We start from the raw sequence: 11448 nt of genomic DNA on the forward strand, positions 1-11448 counted from the left end.
AGTGACAAACTAAACACTTACCTTCAGTTGGTTTAACTCCAGATTTTGCTGCAGAGAATCGCTCAGGGACTGTTTCAGTTCTTCACGGTTTGCTTTTAAGTGGTCGATTTCATGTTTGTATGCATTAAGATGTGCTTCAGCTACAGTCATTTTCTCTTTGTAACTCTGAATTTCACATGTGTGCTGAAAATAAATAATAGAACACAACATAAATACAAAATTTTGATACAACATTTAAGGGACTCTATAGTCATCAAAAAAAAAATTGTGTATAGATCACTGCTCAATTATCAGCTATTTAGGGGTTAAAAAAAATCACCTTTCTGTTTCTGTTTATGCAGCCCTAGCCACACCACTCCTGGCTGTGACGGACACATCCTGCATGAAAACAAAATGCTTTCATTTTCAATCAGAAGTAACTTACTTACTTTTTAGTGTTTATCTCATGCTCTGTAAATTGAACTTTAATTACATATAGGAGGCTCCTGCAGGGTCTAACAAGCTATCAACAGACCAGCAGATAAGAAATTCTAAATTAAACAAAATTTGCAATAAAGGAAGTGTAAATATTAGATGACTCTTTACAGGAAGTGTTTAGGAAGGCTGTATAAGTCAAATGCAGGGAGGTGTGTCTAGTGCTGCATAAACAAAGTGATTTAACTCCTAAATGGCTGAGAATTGAGCAGTGAGACTACATGGGCATGACCTATACAGCAAAACAGCTTCATTAAGCTAAAGTTGTTTTGGTGACTATAGTTTCACTTTAACTGACTGCTCACCTTCCGTTAATACCCAGATATGTATCTTGACAAAAATGTTGCTGTTTGAGAGATAAATAATGTCTAACTCACTAACTTGTCTTTTTTTTGCAGTTATGAAATATAACACTACATTCTTGTATCACATATACAAGCTGTTATAGGTAAAACTCTTAAAATAAATAAATTTTTAAGCTCCATGTTTCACTCTTCCAAACAGTCTACCCTGTTTATAAGTGAATTCAACCTGCAGTCACAGATCCATTCATCACCCATTAGCCATGCTGCCGCTGCTAGTTTATTCACACCATCACTGTGAATGAGCTTGTACGCAATATTTTTTCAGACTTACTGGCTACAGATACTTTCATCTGGAGCTCAGGGAGGAGATAGATACTCCCAGTGTATGCACAATTGGTGTATGTTATATTGCAAAGAGAAAGTGAGACCCAAATCCAAAAGATCAAACCCCTGCCACTGGAAAGAAATGTGGAAGTGACTTGCAAACCGTTGCAGAGACTTCTTTGCATCACAACCTGAGCAATGAACACAGGATATTCTGGTGCTTTGAGTGCCCATTACGGTCTCTGTTCTTCTCTCCTGTTGATAATCACTAGCATCTTTTTTACTCTCCCTCCTGCATATTCAGGCTCTCTTTTCTATATCTTCCTTGCTATTGGCAAACAACAATCACTTTGATTATTAAAAAGCCCAAGCTTGATGTAAACTTACCAATCCACTTACTGTCCCCATTTCATACTAGTCCTCACTTCCAAATGTCTTACACCAGACTAATTACATTTCTTTTTAACTATGGCTTTCAGCAATCACACTCTTATCATTAACAGCACTATACACGCTGGGAACTCACTGACTCCAGCATGTACTAGATTCCAGAATGTACTGGCTGAGTGAGAGTGATAGGAGTGTGAGTGCTGTCAGCATGTTCAGTTAAAGACAGATTTGTGAAGAAATCATGTTGATTCATCAAAATTTAAAGAAACGGGCTCCATGATCCATATCTGGTGGACATGCCCGATAATCACACCGTACTGGGTGTCGATAACTACGCTGATCCAGGGCAGCACCAGAATCACCCTGCCTAAGACACTGGATTGTCTATTGCTCCATAACTACCCACCCAAATTACCCAAAGCAACAAAGCATCTGATATAACAGATTAATATTGCAGCTCTGGCTATGATAAGTAAATCGTGGAAAAAACTGGAGGCGCCGACCACAAACACCGTGTTTACAACTAATTGACACAACCCGATTTACGAATCCTCATGCAGAGCGGCTCTCTCCACCAAGGTAACCTTTTGGAGCAAAGCCTGGCAGAAGTGGGAGGTATTTAGAGGCCCCCGCCCCCTGATTCCACCGACCGAACTTTTCTCAAAGCCTCGCCAACTGAGTTCATAAAAACCAAACCTGTTCCTACTATGCCAATTGTATGATACTGTGATAGTGGTTCATATGTCTATGCCCACACCAAACACTCCTATCAAACAGGATACCCGCAATTGCCTCTGAACAACCCAGGCATAATACCTTACCCGAACATGATATGAATAAGGCTAAACTCAGTTACTGTCTGATCATGTCTGCTTTTTGAAGTGGTCATGGTGGTAGGAGTCTGGATATGCAATGTTGCTTGAAACATTGCACATACACAGATATTTTTAGTTGTGTGCTGGGAAGAAGTTTCACTCCAGCACATGTGACAGTACTCTGTTCCAGGATTCCCAATGTCAATTCTGTGCATAATTTATGTTTGCCAACACTGCCAACAGAAACAACTGCTTCCTCACTCTCCTCCCTCCTACCCACCCTTAATGAAGCCCTCCTTCCTCCCAATCCCCAGCATTATTACTACACACAATCCCTCCTCCTTTTCCACCCTTCCGTCCCACTCACCCTCCCCATGTCAGTTCAGAGAGCGTGCATGTAGTATTAGTGTGTATAGAAGGAGCCTCAAGAAATTTTAAAAAATCTCTAATACCTATATAATTAAAGTCTCTTAGCTGCTAAGCACTGCCTTGTGCAAACCATAAAACACTTAGAAACATACAAAACAGTGAGATTGTAGTGTTTGCGCTTAAAAAAAATCCAAGAAACAAATAAACCAAATAATAAACCAAAGTGCAAAAGTTTGCTTATACAGTGTCAAATTACCCGAGGATGTGCCCAGAACCGGTAAAATGGTCCAACCGACGGCTTCTCTATGAGAAGCCTTTCATTGGACTATGCTGAGGCCCCCGTGACATTAGACTAGGGTGCGCCAAGCAGCCCTGGGGAGCTTTGCTTAGAGCTGGATTAAGGCAAGTTAAACTTAAGTTTAAAATGCTCTTTGAGCATTTTTCTAGGAGGGGAGCATATAAATTAACGACAATAGGCATTAAATGTACAGAATATTGGCAAATGGCCCGAAAGGCGACAGATAATATGTATCTGCTTTGGCTCTCAAAAATCTATATTGGTGGTTCCCTACCCTAGTGGCATAAAACTTTGAATTGCAAGCCCTGTATTTAGGACACATAATGTGTCATAGGGGTTGTCCAGTCAGACAGGGGCACTCTTTGCTTCATAGACAAGTAAGAAAGCATGTTAGTGTTCCAGCTTCTTGCATTATTACAGAGGAAGACACAGGTTGTTGTGTTGATCATTACAAGCAAATATCACAACAATGCCTAACTTTATAATCCTCTGAATACCAACCATATAACCATTTTTTATTATTCAATATTGCCAATGTATTCTGAATTTGGTAGTTTGCAAAGACAGCTAGGAAAAAATGAATGTGATTAATTACCTGTTCCATCATTTCATTAAGCAAAGCTTGTTTCGAATCTGCTTGAAGGAGACGGTTCTCAAATTCTGAAATATCTTGCGCAGTTTTCTTGGTCTGTGCATCTAATTCTTTCTGAAGGTTAGTAATAGTCTCTTCTAATTCGGCTCTTTGAGATGTTGCAGATATTAGAAATGTCTAGAAAGTGAACATAAATCTAGGGTATGTAATACAGTGCTGTGATATCTAGTGCATTTATACTGCATCTGTAACAGTAACAGAATGACTGCTCTACAAATAACATATGCAAATCAACCACAGATGACATCTTTAGATTCACACAATATGAGTTACTTCCATAATCTTTAAACTTTTTTTGTTTCCACTATTTTATTTTGAACTGCTACAGATCATGCTGGTGCATATATTTTATAAGAAAAGAAAACCAATTCATTTTAGAGATGCTCTATACAACAATGAACCGATTCTTTGGACTCACTGGATTCATTCAGCTACTCAGAAAATGTATAAATGCTTTCTATATCGAATTCTCTTACTTTTATGAAAGTCATGTATAACTGAAAGTTAATACCAATGTGTGCGTAAAAACTCAATAACTCACATTGCTTTCTTCATTTTGTCTCCGAAGTTTCTCGATATGCTCATCAAGGGCCTTCCTTTCCACTGAGTCCGCCTCTTGAAATGTTTTGACACGATGATCAGCATCATGCAGTTTGAGCTGTAAATCACTGCAGGTTTTTGATAGCTCGTTTACCTACAGGTTATATACGAGTCACAAAATATCTGTTAATAATGCATTAATGCCATGTATAAATCGATTGCCAACATTCTAATCAATCAACATAAAAAAGTAGTTGGAGTCTATTCACAACGGAAGATTAACATATGAAGTGAGAATATTTGCTAGAACTCTAATCTTAAGGTATTTTAATAGCCAAATAACCTTTTAAACCCCTACCAAGAACTGAAGGCAAAAACCAAGAGTGATAAATCACATATAAAAAGGGTTAAACGGGTAATTTCAGATCAAGGAAACAAGTTTTTATTTTATCAACTTATCTTTATGGAAAACCCCTATATTGAATTGGAATGTTTTGGTTGCATTTAAAATTATAGTTAAAATAAATACAATTCCTGGACTTTTACACAAGTTTAATAGCTCAGCTCCACTATATTTTGTTCAGGTGTGGGCACAAGAATTGCATATTTGTACTATTACATATACCACCAGTGGATAATATAAACCCACCAGATTCCCTACTAAATTTTAAGTATGATTACATTTCACAATGCTAAATGCAGCCTTACGTTGCTTATCGTGAGAGGGGTTAAATGCGCACACAATTATATGTGCCTGCCACTGTAGGCGTAGAAAGGACTTCATACATTTACATACATTTGGTTGACATATTGCTTCCACAATGCATAGGTTACAATTTAGTACCTAACAGATACAGACATTGTTATTAAAGAAAAAACATGGAGTTAGGAATACAGACTGTATGCGTAACACTATAGTGTTCTATTTAGAGAACTCTCCCCCCACGGTATGCAGTAAAACTCAAATTTAGTTGCTTTATAGGGACACTCCAGACCCTAAAAGCGCTTTGGCTTAATGAAAAGCTTTGTGTGTGAAGAGTGTCATCTTTATTTCATTTTGCAAAAGTACAGATTTCAATAGACATTAACCATGTCACATCCCTGGCTGTCAGACACCAGATCTTGTTACTTCCTGGATTGTTTAGGTCAGTGGAGTTGAACTCAAGAGGCAGCAATTGCCCAGAACATCTGCCTTAGAAAGACTTCTCTGTGCAGATGTCCAGTCTCCATGTCTGAGATAACCAATTTTGATGAGCTCAGCCAATGCAATGCTCCCCCTGAGGGAAGCATCGGGAGGCTAGTGTGCATTGGATTTATGCATCTCTATGTGGAGTATTCAGCATCTCCAACATTGGTGCAGCAATCTTTGCAGGACCCAACTCAGGAAGTCCGTTTAGTGGCTGTCCAAGTGAGAGCCAAGTGAGGCGGACTTTTGCAGCAGTGAAAACGCTGCCTTTTGTCAGTAAAGGCAGCATTTATACTGCTGAGCCTGCAGGAAGACGCAACATGCCCCAGAACCCCTACATTAAGACTAGTGATTCTGGTGACTAAATAGTGTCCCCTTAAGACTTAAAGGACCACTCTAGTGCCAGGAAAACATACTTGTTTTCCTGGCACTAGAGTGCCCCCACCCTCAGGGTTCCCCTCCCGCCCGGCTCTGGAAAGGGGAAAAGGGGTAAAACTTACCTTTTTCCAGCGATGGGCGGGGAGATCTCTGCCTCTGATTCTCCTCCGTTCCGCCCCGTCGGCTGAATGCGCACGCACGGCAAGAGCTGCGCGCGCATTCAGCCGGTCGCATAGGAAAGCATTTACAATGCTTTCCTATGGACGCTTGCGTGCTCTCACTGTGATTTTCACAGTGAGAATCACGCAAGCGCCTCTAGCGGCTGTCAATGAGACAGCCACTAGAGGATTTGGGGGAAGTCTTAACCCATTAATAAACATAGCAGTTTCTCTGAAACTGCTATGTTTATAAAAAAAATGGGTTAACCCTAACTGGACCTAGCACCCAGACCACTTCATTAAGCTGAAGTGGTCTGGGTGCCTAGAGTGGTCCTTTAAAAGTGAATCTGTCATCCACAAGTCTTATGTACTAACCTGCATAACGAAGCCTGCAAATACAGAATATAATTTAGTATTTACCTTTTGGAAAAGATCTTGGTTTTCACACGTAGATTTTTCCAGCTGCATTTTTAAATCTTCGCATAGTGTTTTTGAAGTCACTATTGCCTGTTCAAGGGTTCCAATGGATGCCGTCATGGCCTGAATCTTTGTTTCCAACTGTTCTATCACTGTCTGAAGAGCCTTTTTCTCATTACTCAAATTTTCTGACTCAACTTCAAAGCGTAAAAGTTCTGATGAATACTGATTTTTCAACTGCCCTGCATTTACCAGTTTTTCTTCAAGAATAAGAAGCTGTTGGGTCTTCTCATCCAATTTTTGTTTGCATTCCTCAAGCTCTGAGGTAAGTTTTTCAACAGAGATTTCCAGATTTTGGTTGTTCAATTGCGCCCTTTCTAACTGATGCAATAAGTCTGTTTTACTTTGCTCCATAAGAGAAAGCATTTCAGCTTGTTTATCAGACTCTGTTTGGTATCTCTCATCTGATAGCATTTTTTGTTCACGCAACTCATTCAACTGTTTCTCAAACTCCAGGAAGGCTTTCTCCGATACCTCTTTAAAATCATTCTGTTCCATTTCCCTTTTTTCCAGTTCTACAATCTTCTCATGACTCTCCATAACTACTTTTTCTAGGTCCACCACCTTCCTCCTAAAATTATTTGTGTCCTTCTCCAATGCATCTTTATGTGCCTTGAGCGTTTCCATCTCCTCTTTGATGGCCTCGGTCTGAAGAATTGCGTCTTCAAAATTCTCTTCTGACATGGTCAACTCTCGCTCTAGATTTTCAATTTTATCTTTAAGATGATCTGTATTTCGTTCACTCTCTTTTAGTTTTTCAATCATATGACATTTTCTCTTTTCATCAGATAAATCACTGCAGGTTTTTGATAGCTCGTTTACCTACAGGTTATATACGAGTCACAAAATATCTGTTAATAATGCATCAATGCCTGGGGATTATATACATGTATAAATCGATTGCCAACATTCTAATCAATCAACATAAAAAAGTAGTTGGAGTCTATTCACAACGGAAGATTAACATATGAAGTGAGAATATTTGCTAGAACTCTAATCTTAAGGTATTTTAATAGCCAAATAACCTTTTAAACCCCTACCAAGAACTGAAGGCAAAAACCAAGAGTGATAAATCACATATAAAAAGGGTTAAACGGGTAATTTCAGATCAAGGAAACAAGTTTTTATTTTATCAACTTATCTTTATGGAAAACCCCTATATTGAATTGGAATGTTTTGGTTGCATTTAAAATTATAGTTAAAATAAATACAATTCCTGGACTTTTACACAAGTTTAATAGCTCAGCTCCACTTTATTTTGTTCAGGTGTGGGCACAAGAATTGCATATTTGCACTATTACATATACCACTTCCAGTGGATAATATAAACCCACCAGATTCCCTACTAAATTTTAAGTATGATTACATTTCACAATGCTAAATGCAGCCTTACGTTGCTTATCGTGAGAGGGGTTAAATGCGCACACAATTATATGTGCCTGCCACTGTAGGCGTAGAAAGGACTTCATACATTTACATACATTTGGTTGACATATTGCTTCCACAATGCATAGGTTACAATTTAGTACCTAACAGATACAGACATTGTCATTAAAGAAAAAAACATGGAGTTAGGAATACAGACTGTATGCGTAACACTATAGTGTTCTATTTAGAGAACTCTCCCCCCACGGTATGCAGTAAAACTCAAATTTACTTGCTTTAAAGGGACACTCCAGACCCTAAAAGCGCTTTGACTTAATGAAAAGCTTTGTGTGTGAAGAGTGTCATCTTTATTTCATTTTGCAAAAGTACAGATTTCAATAGACATTAACCTTGTCACATCCCTGGCTGTCAGACACCAGATCTTGTTACTTCCTGGATTGATTAGGTCAGTGGAGTTGAACTCAAGAGGCAGCAATTGCCCAGAACATCTGCCTTAGAAAGACTTCTCTGTGCAGATGTCCAGTCTCCCTGTCTGAGATAACCAATTTTGATGAGCTCAGCCAATGCAATGCTCCCCCTGAGGGAAGCATTGGGAGGCTAGTGTGCATTGGATTTATGCATCTCTATGTGGAGTATTCAGCATCTCCAACATTGGTGCAGCAATCTTTGCAGGACCCAACTCAGGAAGTCCGTTTAGATGCTGTCCAAGTGAGAGCCAAGTGAGGCGGACTTTTGCAGCAGCGAAAACGCTGCCTTTTGTCAGTAAAGGCAGCATTTATACTGCTGAGCCTGCAGGAAGACGCGACATGCCCCAGAACCCCTACATTAAGACTAGTGATTCTGGTGACTAAATAGTGTCCCCTTAAGACTTAAAAGTGAATCTGTCATCCACAAGTCTTATGTACTAACCTGCATAACGAAGCCTGCAAATACAGAATATAATTTAGTATTTACCTTTTGGAAAAGATCTTGGTTTTCACACGTAGATTTTTCCAGCTGCATTTTTAAATCTTCGCATAGTGTTTTTGAAGTCACTATTGCCTGTTCAAGGGTTCCAATGGATGCCGTCATGGCCTGAATCTTTGTTTCCAACTGTTCTATCACTGTCTGAAGAGCCTTTTTCTCATTACTCAAATTTTCTGACTCAACTTCAAAGCGTAAAAGTTCTGATGAATACTGATTTTTCAACTGCCCTGCATTTACCAGTTTTTCTTCAAGAATAAGAAGCTGTTGGGTCTTCTCATCCAATTTTTGTTTGCATTCCTCAAGCTCTGAGGTAAGTTTTTCAACAGAGATTTCCAGGTTGTGGTTGTTCAATTGCGCCCTTTCTAACTGATGCAATAAGTCTGTTTTACTTTGCTCCATAAGAGAAAGCATTTCAGCTTGTTTATCAGACTCTGTTTGGTATCTCTCATCTGATAGCATTTTTTGTTCACGCAACTCATTCAACTGTTTCTCAAACTCCAGGAAGGCTTTCTCCGATACCTCTTTAAAATCATTCTGTTCCATTTCCCTTTTTTCCAGTTCTACAATCTTCTCATGACTCTCCATAACTACTTTTTCTAGGTCCACCACCTTCCTCCTAAAATTATTTGTGTCTTTCTCCAATGCATCTTTATGTGCCTTGAGCGTTTCCATCTCCTCTTTGATGGCCTCGGTCTGAAGAATTGCGTCTTCAAAATTCTCTTCTGACATGGTCAACTCTCGCTCTAGATTTTCAATTTTATCTTTAAGATGATCTGTATTTCGTTCACTCTCTTTTAGTTTTTCAATCATATGACATTTTCTCTTTTCATCAGATTCAATACGAATTTTAAGTTTCTCAATACCAGCATGCAATAGTCCAGCTTCCTCTTGGGCAATATTCAGTCTGTTGGCCATTTCTTGTTTCTCGAGCCGGCAGCTTTCCAGACTTCTAGATATTTTATCTTTTTCATTTAGTGCTGCATGAATTTGAGCTTGTATTTCTTCTAATTGTTTCGATAGATGTGCCTTTTCCTGTTGAATTTGGTCTAGTTGGTTTTGTAGCTCTTCAAGTTGAGAATGTTTCCCTTTCTCGGCCTCTTGAAGGCTAATTAATCCATCTCTTTCCGTAGACAACTGTTCTATGATGGATTTTGCATTCTGAAGCTCCAGTTTCCAAGCATGCATTTCGTTTTCCAGTTTTTCAACCACATGACTTTTTTCCTTTTCATTAGAGTCAATACAAATTTTAAGTTCCTCAATACTCTTATGCAACAGAGCAGTTTCTTCATTGGCAGAGTTCAGTCTGGTGGCTAATTCTTGTTTCTCAAGCAGGCAGCATTCCAAAGCTGAATATATATCTCCCTTTTCTTTTAGCAACTCTCTCACCTGAGACTGTATCGCTTCAATTTCTTTCACCAGAAGTTCCTTCTCATCTTGTATTTGCCGTGTCCGATTTTGTAGCTCTTCAATGTTTGAATTTTTAACCTTTTCAGTTTCTTGTAGACTAATTAGCTCATCTCTTTCTCTAGACAACTGTTCAGTGATGGATTTTGTAGTTTGAAGTTCCACTTTTAACGCTCGCATTTCATCTTCTAGTATCTTTATAAGTTCTCTGGAATTTGCCTTATTTGCCACAAACTCATCTTCCTTTCTCTGCAACTGATGGTAGAGAACTAAATATTCCTCTTTTTCTTCATTGACACTATTCAGTTCCTGAAATATTTTATTTTTCTCTTCCAGAGCAACATCAAGACTTTCTTGTAAAGAGGAAAGACGCCTTATATTTTCTGCATTTTCATCATGTAAGTGTTGGCTTTTTGCTTGTAGGGTATCTAGGTCAGCTTCGAGAGATAATGCATGATTCTCAATGTTTGCCCTTTCAGATTTAGTCCTTCTTAGCTCATTTTCTGTTTGAAGATATTTTTCTTTCCATTCCTCACTCGACATTTCCAAACCTTTACGTATGACGGACAAGTCTGACAACTGAATTTTGAGCTTCTCTACTGTATTAGACGTGTTATTGACGTCTTTTTCCAAGTTTTCAACTCTTACAGTTAACTGCTGTTTCTCAGAAGAAAGTAATTCGAGTTTTTCAAACAAACATGCTCTCTCCTCTTCAAGTTCCTTCACATAATTCTGAAGTTCTAAGCTTGTTGCCTCACTTCCAACACATTCTGATTTCTGCCCGTCAATCTTTGCAGTTAGGTCTTTCAGTTCAGCAACCAATGTCTCAATCTTTTGCTCCCCATCCTCTGCTCGTTGCAGGAGCTTTAGGTTCTCATTAGAAAATTGCTGAGCTTGAAGCCTAAGATTTTCTATAACGGTTTGAACTTTCAGAATATCTGGGGAAGCCTCCAAGATCTTAGTAGTTGAAGAGTTAGGGGAACATTTTGGACTCTCAATTCCAGGATTTTCAGGTGATTTCTCCAAACTGAAAGATGCAAGTTTTACATCCTCTGTGTGTTTGGAATGTAGAGTATGATTGGATTCTCCAGGAATTTCGCTTGTTTGCAAACTAGTAGTATTTAAGGATAAACCTCCTATAGGTAAAACGGTGCATATGCTCTGATTGGTGGCGTCAAATGTTTTTGTTAACTGAAAACAAAAAGAAACAAGTCAGACAAATTGAGAGAAATTCAATCTTATCTGGACAAAATATTAACTATAATTTGTCAACTTAAGAAAATAGAGTCAGAACTGTAATTTTATTTCTTACTTAAAAGCTTAGAA

The 11448-nt window shown here is 38.6% G+C and overlaps 1 protein-coding gene across 3 annotated transcripts in view; it reads right to left on the reverse strand.

Moving 5' to 3' along the window:
• The window catches only part of CENPF (centromere protein F), a 59315-nt gene that overhangs the window by 10378 nt on the left and 37489 nt on the right, over positions 1–11448 (reverse strand). For all 3 annotated transcript variants that reach the window (XM_063443831.1, XM_063443832.1, XM_063443833.1), the window contains exons 13-17: positions 8707–11313; positions 6310–7188; positions 4169–4321; positions 3571–3744; positions 22–183 (exon numbers count right to left, since the gene is read on the reverse strand). In XM_063443831.1, coding sequence (XP_063299901.1) covers positions 22–183; positions 3571–3744; positions 4169–4321; positions 6310–7188; positions 8707–11313 — 3975 coding nt within the window. The remainder of the gene's footprint in view (positions 1–21; positions 184–3570; positions 3745–4168; positions 4322–6309; positions 7189–8706; positions 11314–11448) is intronic.

Source organism: Pelobates fuscus, chromosome 2 (assembly GCF_036172605.1).
Source record: "Pelobates fuscus isolate aPelFus1 chromosome 2, aPelFus1.pri, whole genome shotgun sequence".
In the NCBI taxonomy this organism is placed as follows: domain Eukaryota; kingdom Metazoa; phylum Chordata; class Amphibia; order Anura; family Pelobatidae; genus Pelobates; species Pelobates fuscus.